Source organism: Juglans regia, chromosome 3, assembly GCF_001411555.2.
Source record: "Juglans regia cultivar Chandler chromosome 3, Walnut 2.0, whole genome shotgun sequence".
NCBI classification, from domain to species: domain Eukaryota; kingdom Viridiplantae; phylum Streptophyta; class Magnoliopsida; order Fagales; family Juglandaceae; genus Juglans; species Juglans regia.
Genome location: NC_049903.1, coordinates 9,025,356 through 9,051,371, shown reverse-complemented (window position 1 = coordinate 9,051,371; position 26,016 = coordinate 9,025,356). Strand labels below are relative to the sequence as shown.

The window sequence follows — 26,016 nt, the reverse complement described above, 5'->3', positions numbered from 1 at the left end:
TCATCTACAGTAGAGAGTAAAGATGATTTTTATTTTGCATTTACTGTAACTTAAATTAATTGTTCATACACTCTGCATAACCCAATTCAGCTCGTCCTTGACTTGACTTTTCGATTCAGGCGTACTTGCTTGGTGTAATCGAGTAGAGCGAGCACACAGTATTTTGCCCTAATAGCTCCCAATAGGCAATTTTTTTTTCATTTGGCTAATCCAGAGATTGCTCGAAGGTTCTGTCAAACAGTGCACTGAAAAGGCTCTCATCTTCCCCTTGAATTATTATTCAATTCAATGTGATTAAATCTTTGGTCCCACATAATGTTATGATCAAATCATCAACGAATACAGGCAACTTGGCGACATCATCATGCCCAGAAGTAGTGGTCCAGTGGAAAAAAATCCTTTAGTGTTTTTCCAGTAATTTTTGTATGGACACCGTGCACTGAGGCATTAGATGATGATGATGTGTTTGAACCCATCTCCATTTGTTTGGCACATGGAGAACTAATACATATTGGAGACCGAATACTTTAGTGGAAAGTTTGATTATAATTTTTATAAAATATTGCTGTTAAGTTCAGTTTTTTTTTTTTTTTTCTTTCCTAATGCTTAAATAAAAAACTCTTTCAAAATATACCATATCCATTAATGCAGTCGAAAATGATTTCGAAGATAGCCAACTTTTATGCTTTGCCTGTCAGAGTATTCTTAAATTATAATTTAAGTAATATTATATATAATATTAAAATAATATGCAAGTTTCGCATACTTTTTAAAAAAAAATTAATATCCATCCTAAAAAACTAACTTTTTTTAAAGAATAATATTATTATGCTCCTCTATTTTATCTCTTCATTTTGACTGTTTATGTATTTAATTTGTTTTTTATTTACTAATTAAGGAAGTTGATTTTAGTGTATTGATACTTTATTTTATATTTTTTTAAAATATTTAAAAATGTTAAAAAAATATGAATAAAAAAAATTAAAAAAGTAAATTTTGCCTAGGTCACTGCGGGCGTGCCCCTTAGCATCACTCTTTTTTTTAGTAATGTTACACAACCTCTCAACCTCCACACACCACGTTTTTTAAAAATTTTTAAAATTTTTAATATTTTTTAAAATTTTTTTAGTTTATTCTTTTAAACTAATTCAATTTTTCTATTCATTCTTCATATATTAAATATTTGATAAAAGAAAAAAAATTAAAAATTAAAAAAAGTGTGGTGTGTGGAGGTTATGTGAATAGTAGGAGGTTGTGTAGATTTTTTATTTATTTTTTAAGTGAATCTTACATTTTTATATTTATTTTTTAAATGTGAGATTTTATCCAAGAGCATTCTCATTTCTCAATGGCTTATGTATAATACAAAAAATATAAATTATTTAAAAAATTGTTTATAAAATGAGTTTCATCCGATTATGTAAAAGAACATATAAAATACGAATTGCTACAATAACCCACTTCATGTAGAGGGTCATGTTCATCCTTCAAACAATTATTGTATTATTTATACTTCATTTATTACCTCATTTACTTTTACTTTTACATTTCAATATAAATTCTTTTTATTGTTCATCATTTAAAATACCTATATTTTTTTTTAAAAAAATATACTGGAAATATTATTTATCCAATTTTTTTCATATTTTGATTTTATTTTTAATTCTTATTTGGCTTATATATTTTTATTTTGTGTTTATAGGACTGAATTATATTACATTGTATATAATAATATATTGAAAATATAAAAAAATGGATATTACAAATTTATTAGTAGAAAGGAAACGTTTAAAAATACTAAAAATATTATTTAAATAATATGAATAAAAAATAGATAAATTGATATATGATATATTGTAAAAAATAGTATATAAAATAAAAAAGTGAAATTTGTTAATGTATTTTAAATGATAAAATAAATGAACCATTGTGAATGCTAATATTACTATGATCATTTTAAACTTGGATTTTATTGATAATAAAGGAAGAAAATGTTGTGCCAACTTCTTAATTATACGCCTGTAAGTCTCGTTTGTTTTTACAGATAAGATAAGATGAGTTAAGTTGAAATAAAATTTAAGAATTGAATAAAATATTTTTCTAATATTTTTTCTATTTTAGAATTTGAAAAAATTGTATTGTTTATTTTATTTTGTATGAAAATTTAGAAAAATTGTAATGATTAGATGAGATGGGATGAGATGAGATGAAAAGTTTTATGAAAGTAAACAAATTGGGCTAGTTTATTCATTATTTTATTATTATTTTTCATTTATTTTTCACTACTATTTACTATTATTTATTACTATTTAATATTCTATCATTATATTTTCATTACTTTTTCACTATTATTCTTGAAATATCTAAAAAAACATAACTTTGGAGCACTAGCATTAATTTCTCTATATGTATTTTCAAAATCATATCTTTTGAAGATTCATTTTATATATCAAGAAAAATTTACATATTGAATTATACATATTTAAATCAAATAATAATAAAATATTATTATTTTTAATTTTTTTATTAAAATTATTAATTTTTTTATATTTAACAATTAGTACTATATATTCAAAAATATAAATTTTATATATCAAAATATTATTAATTTTATATATCAAAATATCAATTTTATTAATAAATATTAATATATATTAAAAAAATATATGTAACTTAATACAAATTTCATATATCAACTCTACCCATCCACCTGGCTCTCACTCCCATCTCTCTGTCTCTCTCTCTCCGCACCTATCCAAGACGTCACCCCCACCTTATCCATTTCCCATCCGTCATCTCACGCCCCACAATCGAAACGGACAAATTTATTTATTTATTAAATTAAATTAAAATCGACCTCTATATTTAGAAGAATTATATTTTCAAAATTTAAATATTATAAATTAAATTTTACAATTTAAATAATATAAATAATTATATACTATCTTAATAATAAAATAACTCATTTATTTATTATAAAATATCAAAGTATTTACTATTTTTAATAAAAATAATGCATTCACGTGTTAAATGAACATATTTATGTTTGAATAGTGCTACACTTACATATAATTTTAAGAAAAATATTATATATATTGAGTATCCGTCTTATTTTATCAATTTGTTCATTTTGAACTCTAATTTTAAATTTAAATTTTAGAATTTTTATCATTTTAATAATTAAGACGTCATCAAGTATAAATAACCTTTTATATTAAGTTTTTATAAAAAAGTTATTATTCTAATAAATTTTATATAAAAAGATAATGCTATTATGTTACTTTAATTTTAAATTTTGTAAAACAAATTGCAAACAAATTGTACTTTTTTTAAAAATATTTTAAAAAAATATCAATATAACACTCAAAATGAGAGAATAAAATAAAATAAAAGAATATACTAACATTATTTTATAAGATATTCCGGTGATAATTTGTTTGGCGGTTTTGGAAGTACAAAAATTTGTTTTACACGTCATAGTTATTTTCCACCCGCGCACTCTAACGGCTAAACCACACAAAAAGTAGCCGTTCATACTTAAGATACCCCACATGGCAGGTTGCCGACGTCGCAAAGGAATTGATTTGGTATTAATTGATTTGAAGGGAACAAAAGAAAGAAAAAGAAAAATCAATTTCTCAGATCGGGACAGTTGGACTCTAAAATCAGCAGATATCTTAAATAAATAAATAATAATATCTTTGAACAGTGTCCAAAGTACCCACACATGTCAGGCGCTGCACGAAGAACACACACTCTCTGAGTCTCTAGTCCCTTCTCCGTTTCCTTTGTTTCCGAACGAAGAAATCTCCCTTTCTATCTGCGTAATCATTTCACTTTCCTCTAAATTGCACCAAACACACTGCTTGAACTGACTTCTCTGTGCCATTAAGAAAAAAAAAGGTAAGAGAAGCACATTTTAGCGTACCGACTTTGGTTTCCTAGGAAGGGGTCGTGGAATATATTCTTCTGGCTCTGAATGGGGTTTGCAAGCAATCCAAACGCACCTTGATCCGGTTTCAGATCGCCATCTCTCTGTGTAACGGACTTTTGTAGTTTGAGTACGGAGTATGAACTTCTTCATCTTGCTTTATCGGCGCTTTACTATTTGGTTCTGCTTTTGATTTGGTTACGATCGTGTAAGCATTGGGTAGTTCTATTTGATGTTTTTTTCTAATCTGAAATGGTATTGAACTAGCTCTGATTGGATAAGTCTTCTTCTACTTCGGCTGCGTTAGTTTCTCCGGAAACTATTTCCCGGAAAAAGATAATTCGATCCTTGTGATCAATCGAAGAATATTTATATATATCTTCTTATTTTGGGTGAGTTAGGATATCTGTTTGATGTCTTATTGAATTAGTTTTCGGTCTATAGAACTTAAAATGTCATATTTATAAAAATATGTGTTCGTATTTAATGATGAGCTGTGGGAATTGAATTGCGTACGCTTGTGTTTTAAAAAAAGTATAAATTCTCCATCTTTGATGGGGAGAAACTGAAGCTGTCATCGGAAACTTGTGCTGTTGGATTGCTTTACCAGATTTCATGGGAGATGGTATGATAACAGTTGTAGAAGCAGCACTAATAGTAACAACGACGACGACGACAACAACAACAATAATGAAAATAAGGGTACCGGTGATGGTGATGATGTATGCTATTGGATGGTATATGGTTTAAAATAGACGTGGAACTCGGATTTGAAGTTTTATTTCTAGAATATTGTTTGAAGCCTGAAATATAGTTTGTTGTTATCTGCTTAAAACCTGGTTTTCATATTCTTGCACATTTTACAGGAAAATACCGTTTTTCTGGACGATATATAAAATATAAATGGCTACACTTGGAGATATTGGAGTTTCGGCAGCTATCAACATTCTCTCCGCATTCATCTTCTTTGTGGTATTTGCCATTTTAAGGCTTCAACCTTTCAATGATAGAGTGTACTTCCCTAAGTGGTATCTTAAGGGTCTAAGAACCGACCCAACAGCATCAGGAGCAGTAAGCAAGTTTGTCAATCTGGACTATAGATCATATTTAAGGTTTCTGAATTGGATGCCAGATGCACTGAGAATGCCAGAACCTGAACTCATTGACCATGCTGGATTGGATTCTGCTGTTTACTTGCGTATATACTTGATAGGGTATGTAGCACTTGATGCCAAAATTGACTTGGAAGAAAGTTTATTTGAAAATGTAGTACTTAATGGATTATATAGTGCTGATTCTCTGTAATCATTCATGCAGAGTCAAGATATTTGTTCCTATAGCCTTCCTTGTGTGGGCTATCTTAGTGCCAGTGAACTTTACAAATAGCACTTTAGAGCTAGCCAGCAAGATAGCTAATGTAACTTCTAGTGACATTGACAAGTTCTCCATTTCAAATGTCCCACTTGGATCACAAAGGTTTGAAACCCCTTTCCTTGCTGACTTCCTTTGCCTTATCTTTTCTATGAATGAATTAACCATTCTGAACAATTTCTAATCCTTTATAATTGTTCTGTGGTGCTCTAATGAAACCCTAGTTTCTGGGTATTTTCATAACATTGGTTATTTGCCAAGTTAAATTATCCATGATTATGAAATCTTGCCCAACCAACTTATCATGCTTTCAGTTGAATTCATTTTTATTGTCCAGAAATAGAAGCTGTATTTGCGTTACCAACAGTGGAATCATCCAAAAACCAGATTTTAAGCAATTTCATTACAGTTGAACTATTCATATTTTGCTGTGTCTTCAGAATCTGAACATAATAATCATGCAAAGTCCTGGATTGCAGGTTTTGGGGCCATGTACTGGTGGCTTATGCCATTACATTCTGGGCATGCTATGTTTTGCTAAAGGAGTATGAGACAGTTGCCTTTATGCGGTTGCAGTTTCTTGCATCAGAAAAACGCCGTCCCAATCAATTTACGGTGGGACAAATTCTGTCTTACGATTTTGTTCAGATTTTACTACTTAATATTGAAAAGTGTGATGAACTGATCTTTGCAGCTTATTGACTATTTATAGAGGCTCACCAGTGACGCCTCTTTTTTATTTTTTTAATAACAAAATGGTGGAGTTCCTTCTCTGCCTTTGTTCGATACCCAAATATTTAAAGAGTTTCACTACTTTTCTGTTGCATGTTTTTGCCTTTGGGGGTGGTCCCATATATAATATATTTATAAATAATAAGAAATTTTATGAAGATAAGTAAATAGGTATAGCCCAAGTACACATGAAGTATACAAGCGGAAACACCTAAATACATGCTAGAAACTAGGAACTAGGACAAGCTAAAACAAAATCATGAAGATTATCACCATTCAAATATGTAAATATAATATATAATTCATCCCAAAAGAAGTGAAGTATTAAAATTCTATTTTTGAGGAGGTCACGAAGTATTTGGGATATAGATATATCAGTTCTACAATCTTTATTTGGAAAATCCGTGCTCATGTTAATGCTCTGTTATACACTATCCAAAAATTAGGAAGTCTCTCACTTGCTTGCTCTTTACCCATCAAGTTACCATTGTTAGAATGTGAGAAACGTGCAGTTTTTATATTCCCTGTCCTGATACAAACTTGTCTTGCAAATTTTGGTTGTTCTCAGGTCCTTGTCAGAAATGTTCCGCCTGACCCTGATGAATCAGTGAGTGAGCTTGTGGAGCACTTTTTTTTAGTCAACCATCCAAATCACTATCTTACTCATCAGGTTGGTTTTTGATAAACAGAATAAATATTCTGTGGATTTTTGGTTGAAAACTGATGATTGTCACAGACTCTGATTTGCATTAAGGAGATATAAACTCCTGCCATCCAGAAAACTCAAGTTTTTTTGAATGGCAGCTGTGAGACCTGATGCAACCAAGCTAAGGGTTACACTATTTTAGGGATCTATGATTCCTGAGCAAGAAATAGATAAGCGATCATCATTTATACAGTTATCTTATTGTGCTTATGACTTCACTGGCTTAAATGTATGTTAATTGCAATATGAAGGTTGTATACAATGCAAACAAGCTCGCCAAATTGGTCAAGAAGAAGAAAAAAATGCAGAACTGGCTTGTTTACTACAATAATAAATATTCTAGAGATCCCTCTAAGAGGCCCTTCATGAAGGTACTTTAATGCAATCTGATTGATCTTTAGTAGCCTTCTACGAGTATTTAGATATAGTACCTTTTTTAACTCCAACTTGTGTATACATGCTCAATTCCAGACTGGTTTTCTTGGGCTTTGGGGAAATAGAGTGGATGCAATTGACCATCACATGTCTGAAATTGCAAAACTTTCAAAAGAAGTAAGTACCAGACCTTTGCATGTATTTTTCATTATTTTCATTAACATTATGAATGTATTCTCTGGTTAATTTCCCATGATCATTTCCTAGCCACCTCCAACTCAGAAAAGAGCCCCAATAGGACCTTATGCTTCATTCTGTCATCTTAAAGTAAGTGAATATTTTTCTGCGTTAGTTTCCCTTGATTCCCAACTCAAGTATCACGTTACTCTAGCAAAGAGACCCACTAGTCAACGGGGCATGCTTGGACATTTTCTTTTTATAGGTAACAATACTGAATCTTTTTTAAAAGTGTAAAAGGATGCTACCCAAGTTTACTGGAAGTATCTAGGAGAATGCCTATCTAAGAAGGGAAAAGAGAAGAAGAATTTAGAAAATTTACAAAAGAAGAAAATCTGGTATTGGCATGAGTGGTTGACCAATTGTATGTTCTGGTCTTTACAGTTGTAGGTGTTGCATTTGTTACATATACACCACCTTAAGCACATCAGAGCCACCATCTTTCATACATAATTACCTTCCGGTCTACCACCCCGAACCACCAATAGCTCCACCACCCTTGGGGGGCATCACTCAATCTCTAGGAGGAGAAAAATCGACTTCCACAAAACCCTAGCTACATCACAATGGAGCAATAGATGGTTGCTAGTTCTCCCATTCTTCTTCCATAGGGTCTCCATGGTCATGATCATAACCCTAGAGGGAACTTATTCCACCAAATGCTTTTCCAAGGGACATTGTTTTGTTTTGGTTTCTTTTTCCCCCTTTTCTACTGGAAGAATTTTGTACTCAATGTTATGAATTTTCATTTGGGTGGAACATTAGACATTTATTCCATCCTGGGTAGATTTTTCCATTCGTTTGTCCTGAATTATTTGAGAAAGTTTACATTAGCAAGGACGTTTTATGGACTTTTCTGGTGCTGCCTGTTGCATTCTTAGATCCACTTAGGTTTAAGTTAATTTTATGCATTCCATTGTGCTATTTTTGTTTTGTATGCAATTTGAATACACTTCAAGGTTTAATATTAGAAAGCGATCACTGCTCCTTCAGATAGCAGCAGAGAGGGACAAAGTTGCAAATGATCCGAAGTCTATAATGCCTGCAGCATTTGTTTCTTTCAAAACTCGATGGGGTGCTGCTGTTTGTGCCCAAACGCAACAATCCAGAGATCCAACTATTTGGTTAACAGACTGGGCCCCAGAGCCACGTGATGTGTATTGGGAAAACCTGGCTATTCCATATGTTTCCCTTACAGTTAGAAAGCTAATTATAGGTGTTGCATTCTTCTTCTTGACCTTCTTTTTCATGATCCCCATTGCATTTGTGCAATCTCTAGCAAGTCTCGAGGGAATTGAGAAAGCAGCACCATTCTTGAAGCCTGTTGTCGAAAAGTAAGCCTGCTCTTACCGTCAGGCCTCTTGAGTTATAATTAGTTTGCAATACTACAAATAACTCACAATGCTCCGACTCATTGCAGGAATTTCATTAAATCAGTCATCCAAGGTTTTCTACCTGGGATTGTGTTGAAGTTATTCCTGATTTTTCTGCCAACAATATTGATGATAATGTCTAAATTTGAAGGATTTATCTCCCTATCATCTCTTGAAAGGAGATCGGCCTCTAGATATTATCTTTTCAATTTTGTAAATGTATTCCTCGGGAGCATAATTACTGGAAGTGCATTCGAACAACTAGATTCATTTATTCATCAATCAGCAAGCGAGTATGTTGTTCTCAAAGATTTACTGTTCTCTTTGTTCTTCAGTGTCTTTATTTTTGGCAATAAAGTATAATTTTATGTGTGGATGCATGTGCATGCTGGTGTTCTAGAGATATATATACTTGCTTGAGTGTCTGGATCTTAACTGATTTGCATGGGAATAGATACTCATTATGTTGACTCCAATATTTAGGGCTGGGCAAAACCACCGCCGGCTCCGACTCCGGCCGACTCCCGCTCCAACTCCTGTGGAATCAGAAAAATCTGCATTTAGAGTTGGAGTTGCTTTGAAAACTATTGTTGGAGTCGGAACCGATATCGTCTCTGACTTCTGAACTCCAAACTCCGACTAAGCAAAAATTTCGGAGCAAATCTATGCTGCGATCTTTGCTTTGCTGTCTCACCCCTCCCGCTGCCTTAAACTTTACCATTTTCTATTAGCTTATTTTCCCGTGTATGTAAATCTGTCTGAACCAACTTTATTCTGAATCAACCTTATTGAGTTTGCTAATTCCTTTTTACGAAGTTGCTTTTTATCTGAACCAACATAAAGTTGTCTTTCTTCTGAACCAACTTTATCAAGTTTGCTTTTTACGTGCTTTCACTGCTTTGGATTCAAATTACGTCGTTTTCGCTTTTTTACTTTTTTTTTTTAAGATTTTCGGTTCTAGGGTGTGTACATGCCTAGTTTTATAGCCACATGAATGTTAGCTTTGAGGTACCAATCTCGACCGCTCATTCCTGTTCATCGACGGCTTAACTTTTCCCTTTTTGACGGATTAGTTTCTTTGATTTGGATATAGTACACACACACACACACATATTAATTAGTTTTTGGGACAAAGTTTCTTAGTATCCAAGCTCCTCTTCAATCATAGCGGTTTATTAGAGGGTAATTCTGAATCTTTGTCTTTGTCTGTCTCAACTGCTCCAACAACCAGTCTCCTGCCATTTCCTTTATGCTTTTATCGAGGCATCTTCCAAGGATGACACAATCCTCCTTCTTGAGGCTCCATATCATCACGGTGGCTTCAGCAGCGTCAACGATGCCTTCGTTCGATGGTGTCACAAACGCGGCCGGCCAAGCTATTTGTGTGTGTGTGTGGCTTCGATGCTCCGAATCCGACTCCGACAACTTTGATCAGAGTCGGAGCCCAATTTTGACTCCAACGTTTGTCAGAGTCAAAGTTCGGAGTTGGGATTTCCGACTCCGTCAGAGTCGGAGCCTAGCCCTACCAAAATAAAATCGCCTATACATATTGGCAATATGTACATGCAACTTTTTTTTTTTTTTTTAAGTAAAAGATACTTTATTAATATTGAAATAGCTATAGCCAAAGTACATTGGAAGTATACAAGAGAATACACCTAGTTAGGAACTAGAAACAGATACAAGGAAATCACGAAGGCTGAGACCATTAAAATCTATAGCTATGGTTGACGTAAATAAAGTCTTTAAGAAAAAAATCTTAAATTCTTTCAGAGAACGCTCCTGATCCTCAAAATTTCGGTCATTCCTTTCCCTACAAATACACCATAGTATACAAATGGGAGCCATCTTCTATAGAACTGCAACACGGGGGATAGCCTTAAGTTCTCTCCAACTAGCTAGCAGATTAACCACTCTACTGAAAGAATCATTCTAAAAGGCCTTGGCAGACTCACAATTGTCGAAGTAAATGATCCTCTATTTAGTCACTATTTATACACATACAACGCTGGTCAATAAGGATAAACCTACGTTCCCTTAGGTTGTCTATGGTCAGAATCTTCCCTAAGGATGCAGTCCAAACACAGATGGCAGCCTTAAGGAGGCGCCTTACTCCTCCAAATATTCTTCCAAGGGAAGTGTTTGCTATCCTAAGTAGTGAGGGCCCCAGAGTATGAGCACATAGAATTTTCCTTTACCAGAAGGAATCAAACAATCTTGTCCGCTTCTGCATTACCAGCTCGAAATAAGTATAGCAAATTTAAAAATTCAGTGTAAGACACAAACCTCCCAATCACGAGCCTTCCTAATGGAGCTTTCCACTGTTGTAAAGGAGTATAGGCAAATTATGTGACTGTATGAAGTTCTTATATATCTATCTTTTCAAAGTTTCTATGGGCGGGGGCTATAGTTTGTAACGGACGTAGTGTCCATGATCTTCTTCTTTCTATTGTTTCCTCTAGCTAGGCGTGTTTTCATGTATACTTCCTGTGTACCTGGGCTACGCCTATTTTTATGAATATATTATCTTTGATTACCGATAAAAAAAAAAAATTTCTTTTCAAAGTTGATCGCTTCTGTACAGGAAAATGCAACTTACATGCATGACACTAAAACTTAGAAACAAAAATTCTGTAGAACAGAGGCTGAAGATGATATCTGATAATTATTGACATTGATAAACCATATTATAGAGTCCCTAGCAAGAACCTGATTGGGATTTTATGATGAACATTGTAATTAATGGTATGGTGCCGAGGGTTTGTGAACCCTTGAGATTAGTTGGGACTTTATTCCAGGCACGTGGTACCAATAAAAAAAAGAGTTGGATGGAGTAGCTCATCTTGTAAGCACATGAATGAGTATCTTGGTGGGCGCTATGTGACTTCTTCTTTTAGTGCATGAGCACAAGGCTATAGTTATTTTGTGGATGTGGCTTTGCTTTCTATGGTCCATGTCTTGGATTGTCTTCGGCAATTCTTATTTATATTGCTTTTTTTAATTGTTTTTACCAGCATAAAATTCTGTAAATCTTTTACTACACCTTTGATGCAAGTACATCGCCTATGATAATCGCAATAGGCATGTCTCATTCACATTCATATATTATTTCTTTGGGCTTCTGCTATTTTTTTCATTGGGGATGGCTTTCATGATTCTCTTGTATCCATCTCTAGCTCCTAACTTGTAACTTGGTGTTCTCAGTTGTATACTTCCCATGTACTTGGGTTATGTCTTGTTACTTGTTTCTATAGATTTTATTTTACTTATAAAAAAATGTGTTTCATATATCAAGCTTATTTACTTCATCTTTCAGAATTAGATTGTATACAATTAAGCACATATGTTTTTCTTTCTGGCAGGATACCTAAAACAATTGGTGTGGCGATTCCAATGAAAGCAACTTTCTTCATAACTTATATTATGGTTGATGGATGGGCTGGTATAGCTGGGGAAATTTTAATGTTGAAACCTCTCATTATTTACCACTTGAAGAATTTCTTCCTGGTGAAGACAGAAAAGGACAGGGAGGAGGCAATGGATCCAGGAAGTCTTGGTTTCAACACAGGAGAACCTCGTATACAATTTTATTTTTTGCTGGGCTTTGTTTACGCTACAGTGACACCTGCTATACTTCCTTTCATAATCATTTTCTTTGGCCTTGCCTATGTTGTGTTCCGTCATCAGGTACAGAATTGTATTTTTCATTATATAACTTTATGCATTAAGGTCAATCGAGGTTTTAAGTACATGTGCTTTTGGTCATGGCAGTTTAAGTCCGACGAATGGTTCCAACTTTTATAGTTATGAGCAAAGTAATCTATGAGGCCAAAAAAAAAAAAAACTGTTAATTTAAAAATATGCAACATTTTACTTAATATTATAAATTGTTGAAAGTTTCAAGAAAATTTCCAGGGAGGTGTTCATTCGGTGCTCAGTGTCCAATTATTTTACTCTAGTGAAACCAGAATTCATGAAATCTTAGCTTGTGTTTCCGTGTATAATCAATTATAAAATTTAACTTGAGGGAGTTCAGATTTTCCACACTGTAGTGTGTACATCCGTCCAAAGATTTAACTAGGAGCAAAGACCTGAAAATTTTCATGGGTAGTCAAGGGGATTTACTTTTTACAGTTCTCAAGAATAGCAGTATTTTTAAAGGTATTTGGTAGGAAATCAAAAGAAGGTAGACGATGATGCATTTTATTCTAAACAGTGTAGTCCACTTCAAAAAGTCAAATCACGTCGATCAAAATGATTATGATATTAGATCAACTAACTGAAATTCCTGTGTGGTAGATAGTAGATAGTGTTCGTGGAATTTTTGTAAGCATTACAGTCATCAATCTTAATTAGTTAATATAACATATCTGAGACTTTTCAACAAAATCCTGGATTTGTAGAACTCCTCGAATGTGTGTACTTTCATATATTTATTCTTTGTTTAGCATTACCATATATTATGTTGTTAGGTATTTTTCACTTAGTGTTTTACCTATAAAAAAATGTTGCTAGATAGTTTTCACTTACACAAAAATGTTGTAAGATATTTTTCGTTTCAGTTGTTTCTTAAACACTTCGTACTTCTGTAAATACAGATCATAAATGTTTATAACCAAGAGTATGAGAGTGCGGCAGCATTTTGGCCTGATGTCCATGGGCGCATTTTAACTGCATTGGTGATTTCACAAGTGCTTCTTCTGGGATTGTTGAGCACAAAAGAAGCTTCCCATTCAACACCGTTTCTTATTGCACTTCCAGTTCTAACCATATGGTTCCATATGTTCTGCAAAGGCCGTTATGAATCGGCATTTGTTAAATATCCCTTACAGGTTTGTTAGAAATTACAACTTGCAAAGTTATCTTATTGTTTTAAATAACTGCATGCATATTGATAGAAACTTGCTGGCTTTTTTGTCATCACTGCAGCGGTCTGCATTTAAACCTTTTCCTGAAGTTAATGATCTGTGATAGTTTTGTTATCAAAATGCATATAACTGCATAGTATGTGAGTGTGGGCTAAGTTTTTTTTTTTCTCAATTTTTTTTTTAATTGGGCAAGATAAAGTTAACTAAGATTGAAAACACAATTGGAAGGGATGGAAGATCTTAACTAACACCTTAAAAAAAAAAAAAAAATGGAACTTTTCTCCACTTGAGGTCAAGAAATAGGTCACCTTAAAGGTGGTTTTTTTCGTTGAAGGAGGACCCAACAACACTTGGGTGTGCACTGAAATCGACTGTGTTAAGGCAGTCGGTGAGGATCTCCTCTCCCTCATCCATGGAAAAGGGAGCACATGCTGGTAACTCCCAGTGAAAGAGGCATCTAATCTTACACAAAAAGGTGGAAAAGGTGAGATTTGGAGCTCTAGGGGTGCATACTAGAGCTAGAAGTGGCGGGTTATGGCACTCGCTAACCACATGTGCCAGTGAGATGTAGTCTTTGGTGGTGCATGCTATGGAGGAACCAAGGGCTGTGAATCTGGTGGAAGGACATGTATAGGACGGTTGTGGGCAAAAAAGGCAGATCTGGCCACCACCCAATAGGAAAAAAAGAATGCCAACAATAAAATAAACTACGAAAATAATTACCGAGGAAAATTGGGTGAGAGAACCAGACCTAGGGGGTGGCTCTCCAAAACAAGTTGAAAGAGGCCTAGAAAAGATGGTGGCAGTCATGGTATGTGACCTACGCCACTGGCATTTTTTACTTGAAAATTGTTGGGCCTGGTGGATCTGGGGACTGCAGTTCTTCTGGTGTGGCCTGTGTGGAAGGGTGATGGTTAGATTTCTGTAATTCAGCCTTTAACAACTGGATAAGAAAAGGAAAACTTATGACAATGGAGAGAACAAAGAAGGGAAATGAAGAAGAGGGAAGAGGTGGAGAGGTGGGAATTGATCAGGTTTGAGAGAGGGATTGGTGCTTCTCCCTTCCTCTGGTGAGAAGCCATGGGAGGGAGAATTGTTTTTGAGAAAAATGGAGAGTGGGACTTTCAGAGCGAGCGGGCTTTTATTCTCTCCGATTGGTATGGTAACTGTCATGCTTTGGCTTTTGATATGGAAGATGCTTGTGTCTGCTTGAATGCATTTGTTACTGAATGCTTTTGTGTACAATCTTAGTCATAGGACAATTAATATAAAGTTTTCTTTAGTGCTGTTTCAGATAAAGGCACGATGCCACTAAAACAATTTAAGTCATACTATTGGTTAAAGCAGTTTATGTTTTTGGCTACAGAGCAGTAATCTGGTTGCCTAATAGAGATGTCTGACCATTGAGCTTGTGGAACCTTGTATAATTTGCTCGATTACATAGTTGCAGCCCCATCCAGTGTTAATCTGATTCCACTGTCTTGAAAATTCTGTGTCAGAGGTTTGCTTGGAGGATGCAATATTCAAATTCTCTAGGGGACACATATAATGAGTTTTTGTAGATCTCTGATTTTTGTGTAGCCTAGATTATGATAATGCGTATCATGAAGAAATTTTTTATAAGCATGGTTCGCACAAAGTTTGAATAAGCATCCGTATCCGTCTTCTGTCATAAACATAGCTTTAAATGCGTAAACCTGCTTGCTGGAAGCATTGAGGCAGAAACCTGCTTTTTCGAAGCTTTGAGTTTGGGATCTCAATATATGTTTTATCTTTTTAAATAATAAGAGATTTTATTAAAGCAAGCAAATAGGCGTAGCCCAAGTTCACAGGAAGTTTACAAGCTGAAACACCTAAATACAAGCTAGGAACTAGGATCTCAATATGTATGCATAGAATACTTCATTTTTCATGTCAAGACTATTTTCCAGAACCGTGCTCGTCTAATTATAACACCATAACCTCATCCCAACGTCATCATATACTGGTTCTAGCTTTTGATGACATTTGAAACCTAGTGTTGGTTTCTATAGAAAGAAAGAGTAAAATAGAATTGAACTCTGTGGCTGTGTGGCAATAGGCCTGAGTCTATCTGTATTTTGTGTGCGAGAGAATCTGTCATGAAATACTGAAAGATGACTATATTTATTCTTTTGATGAATTCCACTCAATGAAGATGCTATATTCCATCACTCATGTTTTCAGTTCATATTTAGTGCTTCTACTTTTAGTTCTTACGTCCTCAATGTAATATGTAAACTGGACACTATGTTCCCGATATTATCACCTCAGTTCATATGATATTATCACTTTCTGCTCATATTTATTGCTTCTACTCGATGTTTCACACACACGCACAGTCTCTCTCTCTCTCTCTCTCTCTCTCTCTGTGTGATTTCACTTCATTGTCGTCAGTATTTCATGTTGTTGGTTCAGGAAGCAATGATGAAAGACACTTTAGAACGTGCAAGGGAACCCAGCATAAACTTGAAAGGCTATCTTCAAAGTTCATACATACATCCAGTTTTTAAAGCCTGTAAAGATGACGAAGATGAGGAAGAAAATGGCGAAAACTGGGAGAATGAGAGTGTAATTGTGCCCACAAAACGCCAGTCCCGAAGGAATACGCCAGTACCCAGCAGAGTTAGTGGTGCATCCTCCCCCTCCCTGCCTGAGGCTATTCAAGAACACCCAAAGCCCGAAAAAGATGGCATTGTAAATTAAAGAGCACGACCAGTGTATACAGACAAACAAAAGTGGTCACAAGTCACAACCACCTTTAGGAATTCAAGCAAGCAATCTCTTGTTTTTCTTGCAGTTGGTGGCAAGCATGTGAATATGTGATGACTCAGATTACAGGCTGGAAAATGTAAAATTTGTTGTTTTTCTGGCAGTAGTTGGTGGAGGGAGGCAAGGTGCGCATGTGACGTCTTAGGTTACAGGCTGGTGAATGCAACATTTTGCGTGTATCGAGTATTTCTAAACTGATCTGTAAATTGAAAGATCCTCTTGACACCTCTTATCAATCGAGACTATTTGATAAAAGGAAAAAACTACTTTCCCTCAAGTTGTACCGTTCTACTTGATCGCTAGGTAACAAAAAATTAAAAATTTACTTAATTATTAAAGAAGTAATTTTAAGTGTATTAATATATTTTTTTGTTTTTAACAAATATTAAAAAAATAAGAATAAAAAAATAAGAAATAAATAAAAAAGTTACAAAAATATAGTGGACTATTCTGGATGATATGGTAGTTCGACTCTTGATAAAATTGTAGTGAAAAATCTAGTCTGCGTTTGGAAAGTAAGGTCTTTTGAGGTATCTTGTGAATAGAAATGAGAAAATAATAATAAAATATTAAAAAATAATAATAAAATAATAAATAATAATCAGATGTTTTGAAAATATCTCAAATTAGATTTAAGTCAACCGTTGACGTGTGAATTTTGTGACAGGCTCAGAAAAAGAACTGCTTTGAAAGACCCCTTCTATTCAACCACCAGAAGTCGAGAGGGCGAGACTGCCCAACAACTACCCCTTGTTTGCCAAAACAAAACCATGTGCGCCCAAACAACGACACAACGTTATCCTCAGATATATACGCAGTATCTGCAATATTATTTATTATTTAGGAAAATGGAACAACCGACAAATCTGGGCCATTAAATCCGAATAAATATTCTCTCTATTTTTACTTAAAAAGATTAATTATTCATTCACCTTGTTTTTAACATTATATTTTTTAGATTCATTAACCATAAATACTTCCAATATTTTGTAATTAAAATGGAGAGGATTTTTAAGGTGATTTTTGTTGCCGTGCTATGCTATGATATCATCCTCTCCACTCTATTTGTATTTTAATTAAATCTATATTTGAAAAATAAAACTGGCATTAAAAAAATAAAAACAACCATCTAATTCTGCCCAAAATCAATTTTGTTTTGTCATAATTTTCCTTTCCTTTATATATATATATATATATTATTTCCTTAGATGAGGAAGGAAAACCAATTTATGCAGGGAGAAGAAAAAGATAAAAGAATGAAAAATTTTATTCATCATCTTTACATATTATATATAATTTTTTAATTTTTTTCTTACTAAATATATGATGTATAAATGATGAATAAAAAAATTCAATTATTTTAAAAAAATAAAATTAAATAAAATAAAAATAAAATAAAATATAGTGTTTGATGTGTGATAAGACTCTTTTGCTTAGTAATTAAAAAAATATTTTTTAATAATAATTAAAAAAAATATATGAAAAAATAAAGAAATAAAATGCACTTTTAATTCATTCGGACCACTTTAATGCTTTTCCACCGTCTCTTTCTCATTATCCGTTTTTTACATTCAAGTTTTGAAATATGCTGTGCGATCAATTTGGATTCGATATCTTTGACTCCGATCATCCCCGTATTTGGAGCTCGTAATCATACATTACATTCTTGCTCTGTTTTCTCAAGAATCAGGTACGGTCTTCAATCCGTCAATCGGACTCTCGCCATGATTCAATTCTCCGTCTCTGTTTCTTTCCCTCTTTGTTTTTTTTATTGTGTCCTTAGAAATTGCTTGCATGAGATCGTTGAGAATCTGGATTATCTGTTTCCCATGATTCATTAATCTCTGTCTTCTTCCTTATTTTTTTTTTTTATTTTTTTTAGAAGTAATTTGTTGCGTTAAATTGCTGAGAATCTAAATTCTGATCATTGTTCTCCATTGGTTTCAGCTCCCTTTTTTTTTTTTTTTTTAAGCTTTTATATGAAACTGTTCGAAATCTGAATTCTGATCCTCTTTGTAGATGAATTTGTTCGGGGTTAATTTTCGCTGCTTATCTTATTAAAATGTGTGCATGTGGATGTGCGCGTCTGTTAGCTGGTTTTTGACATCTTCAATGTTGTAACTTGTAAATATTTTGGGCCAAGAATGAACCCTTTTTTTTACGAATCTAATTCCTGTTTGATAGAGTTGTTTTGTTTTAGAATTTGGTAATTGATTGGGGTTTGGTTCCTGACGGTTTCTGTTTGATCGCAATATGTTACTGTTAATTCTTCAAGCTGCTGTAGAACTTCTGCCTTCTGCACACCAATAAATAAAGGCATCATTTATTCCTCGTAATATCTACAGCGAGACGAAATGGAGGTTTTGATTGCAAAGCAAGAAAAGTTGAGCCGGTATCAAAATGACTCGCGGAGAGTCTCTCAATTCTCAAGGGTTTCTAGGGTTCCCAGAGGGGGAAGAGTTCAACGAATCCTGGAACATGGAAGTAAACCTTCAATATCAGAGAAGAAAGAGAATGGCTATTCTGGGTCCTCAGGGGCGAGAACAAAACTTTCATCTAAGAAAAGAAAGAATACTCAGGAAAGTGAGTCCCCATGTGGTCAAAGAGCTCCAAAGAAGCGCCGCAATGCCTCAAACAAGGAAAGGCATTTTGAAGATGATTGGTTTGATAATGTGTTTGAAGAAGATGAAGAAACCATGTTTCTCCTTAAGGCAAAAGAGCGGAAAAGAACTAGGAATTTGGACAGGGTGATGACTGAAGTCAATTCAGAGGATGCAACAGAAAAAATTAATGAGGTAAGGAATGCTAAGGTGTGTCCGGCAAGTAAGGATGGATATAGTGCAAAAAGTACGAAGGTAATCTATCTTTATTTATGTCCTTCCCTAGATCCTATAATTATCTTTGTATTTCCATTTCAGTCAAAGAAATAATTATTTTTGTTTTCTTTTCTTTTAATACTTTTCTTTGTATTCTGAAAGTCATGCTTAACCTTTGTCTTAACAGGATACTGCCACGGATCCCTTAAAATGTCATCAGTGTATGAAGAAAAGAACTGTTGTCCCTTGCACCAACTGCAATCAGAAAATGTATTGCGTTCAATGTATCAAGCAATGGTATGATATTCTATTTATAGTCAACTTTTCTTTAGACATGTTTTACCCCTTCATGTCCGCAATAGCTCTTTTTAACTGTATCATTCTGGCTGAATCTTGTGTTTATAGGTACCCTCACTTAAAAGAATTAGAAATTTCAGAGCTTTGCCCATATTGTCGTGGAAACTGCAACTGTAATGCGTGCTTGCACTCAAGTGGGATGATTAAGGTATGGTATTTATCTTATTGTTCTGTCAATGACTTCAAATTACTTTATCTAATGAAACAATCTGTTTTTTTCTTTTAATCTTTCTAAGCTTCAGACTTTAAAGAGGGATATCTCTAATGGTGAAAAGATCCAGCATCTCCAGTATTTACTATATTCTTTGCTTCCGCATTTGAAACAAATTTGTGAAGAGCAAACTGGGGAGATACAGATTGAGGCTAATATTCAAGGTACACACACACACACATAGTTTTTAGCTATGGATTTGAGTTTTCTGTTTGAATTTAGAAATTGCTTATGGGAAATTTTTTTGGTAGGAAAATCATATTCTGAAATTGAAGTACCACAAGCCCTTTGTCACGAGAATGAACGTGTCTTTTGGTGAGCATCTCTTATTAAATTCTATAACTCTTTCACGCCCTTTCATGTCCTATGTGTATTTTGTTTTATTAATTTTCTTTATGGGGTCTTGGAGCAGTGATCATTGTGCAACTTCAATCACAGACCTTCATCGAAGCTGCCCAGAATGTTCCTATGAACTCTGTCTCAGTTGTTGCCAAGAAATTCGTAAGGGAAGCCTTACAAGCCGTGCTGACGTGAAGTTTCAATACATAAACAGGGGTTATGATTACATTCATGGTAGATATCCTCTTCCAAAATCTTCTCTTTCAAAATCTTTAAAGGAACATCACGAGTCCTTTACCAAGTGGTGTTATAATGATGACGGAAGGGTTATTTGTGCCCCAAAGGAAATTGGTGGGTGTGGTAAATGTGTATTGGAGCTGAAACGTATCCTTCCACAGGAGTGGATTTCAAATTTAGAAGCCAAAGCAGGAGATATATGGGAGAGGTTTAGTACTCAGCAGAGAATTTTCAAGCGCAAATGTAGTGGAATGAGCAAGAAGATGCTGCGAAGAGCAGCTTCTAGAGTAGATTCTGATGACAATTACTTGTATTGTCCAGCTCTAAGGGACAACATTCTTAAAGAAGAAAAGCTTTTTCACTTCCGACAGTGCTGGACTAGTGGTGAACCGGTTATAGTTCGTGATGCTCTTGAACAGGCACCCGGTTTAAGCTGGGAGCCAATGGTCATCTGGCGTGCGTTATGCGAAAATGTGGATTCAGAGATCAGATCAAAAATGTCAGAAGTGAAGGCCATTGATTGCCTGGCTGGTTGTGAGGTTTAGTTACCTATTCCTCTTTGCACAGTCCCATTTTCATTTTCTTCTTTGTCTTCTGTTTTATACGCATCTCTCTCTCTCTCTCTCTCCTGCACACACACAACCGCAAAGACCCCAATACCCATCATGTTCCTTCTTATGTTTCCGAATCCGTGATTTATCTGGCTTTCATTTGAAAATATTTTCTTTATTAAGTTTATTTTTCTCTTACTTAGCCTTTAGGTATGCCTTCTCAGTATCATTATTTGAATGCTGATTTTGTTCGAACATGCAGGTAGAGATTAGTACTCGTCAATTTTTCAAAGGTTACACAGAAGGGAGGAGATACGTTAACTTTTGGCCAGAGATGCTCAAGCTAAAGGACTGGCCCCCATCTGACAAGTTTGAGGATCTGTTGCCCCGTCATTGTGATGAATTTATAAGTGCATTACCATTTTCAGAATATACAGATCCTAGGGCTGGTATCCTTAATGTAGCTGTCAAGTTGCCTTCGGGTGTCTTGAAACCAGATCTGGGTCCAAAAACATATATTGGTTATGGGATTGCAGAAGAGCTTGGACGAGGGGATTCTGTAACTAAGCTTCATTGTGATATGTCAGATGCGGTATGTCTTCACAAACTAACATTTTACAATATAATGTGCACTGTATGCACTGACATTTTGGTTGTACTTTAGACTCAAGAAGTTTAGTTTTTGCATCATACTCAATTTTTTTGTTGTTTATATTTTCTGTTTAGACCAGAAAATGAAATTCTCATTGCTTTTTAACAATTTCAAACGTAGTGGTAGGGATTGCTAATTTGTTCGTTTCACCCTCTCTTATAGCTCCCTGGAGAAACGTCTACCAACCTGGCATTGGGCTCTTCAAAATCACCTCCCTCAAACTCTCCCTCAGCTCTTTCACCTAGACAACAATCCCTCCTATGAAATTATTTTAAACGTAAATGATAAAATTCTTGGTCATTTAATGCAGGACTGGATAATGAGGCTCAACTGGAGAAAGCTCACGCTTCAAAAATTATGTCTAAGATTGGTCAAACCTAGAAATCAGCCGTTCACTTGAGCAAAAATCTCCTCAAGGGACAAGCTTGAACAACAATATCTCAAATGCTTAATCTGAAAAAAAGAAAGAAGATTTGTGAATGCCAAATGCTTGGACCTACACATTTGGAAGATTAAAAAAAAATGTGGGAAGAAAATCGAAGAAAGGATTAAGAAGAAAACCACGGGATGGAAAGCAAAGGTCTTCTCTCAAGTAGGAAGAATACCACTAATCAAAACAGTAGCAATGGCCCTCACATCGTGTAGTGTGTTCTCTTTCTTACTAAAAATTCCTCTGTAGGACAATTGAGTCTTGACACAATATACTTTTATGTGAAAGAACTTTTAATTGGTATTTGGTGGGTGGGGCATGACATTTTAAACCAAAGGAGTGGAAAAATCATGTCTCTCGAGGGAAGCAGGCGAGCTAGACATTTGAAGATTGTATGATGTAAATGACCACTGATTTAAGTATGTAATAACTCAAGAAAGGCACAAGCCACATCTAAGCCCATACTTGGACTAGTTGATGTTACAATTGGAGCTCCTTGGAATCATTATAAAGGACTAAAATTTCTCTCTCCTAAGCAATGTAGGATCACATTCATCACTTTCCTATATTCCTCTGTAGGCGGATGGGTTTAAAGAAGAGAAGAAAGATCTCCTTACTTACCTTACAGTGGAATCAAGGAATAGTTCTCTCTTCTCTTCATATGAGAGTAACTCTTCTATCTGCTTTCAGTTTAATGAAGAAGTAGTTCTCTCTTCATCCCGAATTTCCGACTGAAAGAAGGAAATAGAGTATGGGATGCCCTTAATCTGATTGTGAACTGCATGGCAAGGTGTGACAACGTAAATATTGGGCTCTTAGAAAATATTTTAAATGTACATAATCAATTGGAAGATGTGAGTTTTTAACTATGTAGCCAATCATTTGAATTCTTATTAAATTGGTGGGCTTTTACAACTGTGAGATGTGATAAATACTATTTTCTTATTGATTTTTTTTATGCTGAAAAACTTCTGTAAATTGTGGCCTTCTGAATCATTCAAGCAACAAGGCGACATGTGTTTTTTGACAAGCTGCTTGCTTATAAAAAAAAATGTTCTTTCTGACAAGCTGGTTGGTGCAGGTTAATATTTTGACACATACAGAAGAAGTAGTGTTAAGTCACGAGCAGCATTCTGCAATTGCAAGGTTAAAAGAAATACACAGGTCCCAAGATCACCAGGAGCGGCTAGACAGAGAGAGTTTAAAATGTCAAGCTGACCAACTTGTTGAAGGTAACAATGAGGAGCAGGAGGTCTCAGATATCAAAGATACAAGTGCATTCCCCTCTGAAACGTATGGAAAACCAGAGATTTCATCTGAGACAGAGTTGGCTGCTCTTTGGTCTTTATCCACCGAAGAAGAAGCTGCTGGTGCTCTGTGGGATATCTTTCGGAGAGAAGATGTGCCAAAATTAGAAGCCTATCTTAGAAATCACTCAAAGGAATTTAGGCACACTTATTGTTCTCCTGTTGAAGAGGTAATTTATAGCAACTAAAGCTTCTGATTATCCATGTCTCCTGTGCGGGTTCTGATGCTTACTGTTTCTTTAGGTTGTCCACCCAATTCATGACCAATCTTTTTATTTAACTTCGGAGCACAAAATGAAGCTAAAAGAAGAATTCGGTAAGCACGAGAAAATGCAATAGTGTTTTTGTGATACCCATGCATAGTTGCTTATGCAGTTGTTTCATACATCTAGGTGTGGAACCGTGGACATTTGAGCAAAGACTTGGAGAAGCAGTATTCATTCCTGCTGGATGTCCGCACCAAGTTAGGAATCTCAAGGTACTGAAATTGAAAAAGTTGCCGTACAATTCAGTCAGGATTGTATAATTCTAATCGTTATATCTCCACCTGCACAGTCATGTACAAAAGTTGCTGTTGACTTCGTCTCTCCTGAAAATGTCCATGAGTGCCTCCGCTTAACCGAGGAGTTTCGACAACTTCCTATAAACCACAAGGCCAGAGAAGATAAACTTGAGGTAATAGGTCTATTCTCGCGCACTATGTTAGTTATAGTTGTGCAAGTGGATTTCCTTGACATTCTCCTTTCTTTGTTTTGTCTCCAGTTTTTGGAGTGATCTTTTGTGTGTGTCTGTCTAATATTTTCACTTTTCCACTCTAATTCTAAACAATTTCCTGTGTGATCTTTGGGTGCAACAGATAAAGAAAATGATAATCTATGCGGTTGACCAAGCTGTTAAAGATTTAGAAGGCTTATTGTCAACCCCAACCCAGAGGAGTACTTTGGAAAGCTACCCCAATTTGGGGTCCTGAATAAGATCGTGTACATTGGCAGAGCTGCATTGTTAACATGTGGGGCCAATTGCCCCTTGAAATTTGTACATTTTGATGTTTAATAAAATATTCCTATCTTTTTTGCATAGTTGCACCATTGGAAAACTATGGAGGAAGTAATAAAATTATAAAACTCCTTGGGCTTGGTTTGGTTTGGTTCGGCAGATATTTCATCTCAAACGAGGCCTAAAATCTTTGGAAGCATAGTGCTCCTTCAAGGTCTATGGATCTACCACATATGTTGTTCACGTATTAAGGAAAAGTATTCTTCCTTCCAATTGCTTATAAATATAAATGTATAAGGTTTATATTATTTTATTTTAATATTTGAGTTAAATGGGGAAGTTTTCTACCTTGGTAGTTTATAGATTGGCTATCTTTTTAAGTTGGTAGTTTATGGAAATGATTTTTTTAGTTACCATTAAAAATAGTTTATTGATTTAAAATGTTAATTTTTGAAGGACATAAGTAATTTATACATAATAATCTATTTGAGTTTTAATATGAAAATATAAATGGTTGAAAAAAATTCGATACTGTCAAAAGAAGTTTAGGGATCAAGAGATTTGACCATTCACATTATTAATAGAGTCCAGTTAGGGTGCCGCCCAACAGTGACCAGTGGGCGTGCTCGCAAAATTTTCCTTTTCAATTGTTTTCAATTTTCTTATTCATATATTTTTTAATATTTTTAAACATTTAAAAAAAATACCAATACACTATGCTGTGTTTAGATGTTGAGGTGAGTTCAACTGAGTAGAGTTCTTTATAAATAATAATGAGTTGAGTAGTGGAGGAGGGAGTTATGTGGGGTCCATCTAAAATAAGTTTAAAGTGTGTTTAAATGTTAGGATGAATTTAATACTTTTTATGAAAAATTGAAAAAGGTTGTGAGTCCCACATATAAATATGTTTCAAGTTGAAAAATGTTGTAGGTCCCACGTATAAGGTTTTGAGTTGAGATGAGTTTAATAATTTGAGAGTTAAGCATTTGGAATATAGACTCAGTTTAAAATTAGACTGAGCTCAGCTGAATTTGAGAACCAAATGCAGCCTAATAGTCATTTCTTTAATCATTAAATAAAATAAATAAAATATAAAAAATAAAATTAAATGCATGAGTGGTCAAAATGAGAGGGCAAAATGGAGCAACAGAGTAGCATTATTCTTATTAATACGAGCCTATAACCCGTGCAATGCGCGAATTATTGTGTATGAGAGAGACAAATTTAGAGAGAGACTGGGTTTTATAATGGAGAAATTCGAAACCATTTATAGAGCGGTTTATTTGACGAAACAATATAAAAGTTGAAATAGTACATTTGGATGGAGACTTGAATCAGTTTATATCTTTATATATAAAAAAAGAAATGAAACTTAAAAGTTACAATAGTTCATAACGAAACATTGCTTTTAAAATGATTACCGCTCCATAAACATAACGCTTCAAGTTTAATGGGTAGAATGCCTACTTTTATGAGTAGAATGCAACATCAGAGTCATATGATCTTGCTTAAAATACAAAACAATATAAACGTTGAATTAATATTTTTGAGTGGAGTTTTGAATCGGTTTATATCTTCATATATAAAAAAAGAAATAAAACTTAAAAGTTACAATAGTTCATAATGAAACATTACTTTTAAAAAGTTTACCACTTCATAAATATAACACTTTAAATTTAATAGGTAGAATATATATTTTTATAGATAGAATGTTACGTGAATTATATGACTCTGTTT

At 34.4% G+C, this 26,016-nt stretch overlaps 2 protein-coding genes across 7 annotated transcripts; both read left to right on the top strand.

Moving 5' to 3' along the window:
• The first annotated feature begins 3,719 nt into the window (after window positions 1-3,719).
• LOC109008550 (calcium permeable stress-gated cation channel 1) lies at window positions 3,720-16,660 on the top strand. Of its 2 annotated transcripts, none has more exons than XM_018988684.2 (12): window positions 3,720-4,061; window positions 4,798-5,145; window positions 5,249-5,407; window positions 5,782-5,917; window positions 6,603-6,704; window positions 6,992-7,111; window positions 7,212-7,292; window positions 8,346-8,686; window positions 8,773-9,018; window positions 12,088-12,412; window positions 13,324-13,557; window positions 16,030-16,660. In XM_018988684.2, exons 2-12 carry the CDS (start codon window positions 4,835-4,837, stop codon window positions 16,315-16,317), a joined length of 2,343 nt encoding a protein of 780 aa, XP_018844229.1. In that variant the 5' UTR covers window positions 3,720-4,061; window positions 4,798-4,834; the 3' UTR covers window positions 16,318-16,660. The 2 variants fall into 2 exon arrangements, with proteins under 2 accessions (XP_018844229.1, XP_018844228.1); XM_018988683.2 differs by having other exon boundaries at window positions 3,720-4,068; window positions 16,030-16,615.
• Window positions 16,661-17,911: 1,251 nt separating this feature from the next.
• Window positions 17,912-24,517, top strand: LOC109008549 (lysine-specific demethylase JMJ25-like). Of its 5 annotated transcripts, none has more exons than XM_018988678.2 (13): window positions 17,912-18,073; window positions 18,659-19,238; window positions 19,387-19,496; window positions 19,605-19,704; window positions 19,793-19,931; window positions 20,019-20,082; window positions 20,180-20,882; window positions 21,157-21,486; window positions 23,058-23,453; window positions 23,527-23,599; window positions 23,676-23,761; window positions 23,839-23,958; window positions 24,140-24,517. In XM_018988678.2, exons 2-13 carry the CDS (start codon window positions 18,738-18,740, stop codon window positions 24,251-24,253), a joined length of 2,736 nt encoding a protein of 911 aa, XP_018844223.2. In that variant the 5' UTR covers window positions 17,912-18,073; window positions 18,659-18,737; the 3' UTR covers window positions 24,254-24,517. The 5 variants fall into 5 exon arrangements, with proteins under 5 accessions (XP_018844223.2, XP_035544247.1, XP_018844224.2 ...); XM_035688354.1 differs by having other exon boundaries at window positions 17,923-18,073; window positions 18,729-19,238; window positions 19,799-19,931; XM_018988679.2 differs by having other exon boundaries at window positions 17,932-18,073; window positions 18,729-19,238.
• The last annotated feature ends 1,499 nt before the right edge of the window (window positions 24,518-26,016 follow it).

Excerpts from the sequence above, each read along its gene's own strand:
- LOC109008550 (XM_018988684.2), top strand. The coding sequence starts at position 4,835 with ATGGCTACACTTGGAGATATTGGAGTTTCGGCAGCTATCAACATTCTC. Across the intron at positions 5,408-5,781 it reads GTCCCACTTGGATCACAAAG|GTTTTGGGGCCATGTACTGG; the intron begins GTTTGAAACCCC and ends CCTGGATTGCAG. Across the intron at positions 9,019-12,087 it reads ATTCATCAATCAGCAAGCGA|GATACCTAAAACAATTGGTG; the intron begins GTATGTTGTTCT and ends TCTTTCTGGCAG.
- LOC109008549 (XM_018988678.2), top strand. The coding sequence starts at position 18,738 with ATGGAGGTTTTGATTGCAAAGCAAGAAAAGTTGAGCCGGTATCAAAAT. Across the intron at positions 23,454-23,526 it reads ATTGTTCTCCTGTTGAAGAG|GTTGTCCACCCAATTCATGA; the intron begins GTAATTTATAGC and ends CTGTTTCTTTAG. Across the intron at positions 23,959-24,139 it reads CCAGAGAAGATAAACTTGAG|ATAAAGAAAATGATAATCTA; the intron begins GTAATAGGTCTA and ends TGGGTGCAACAG.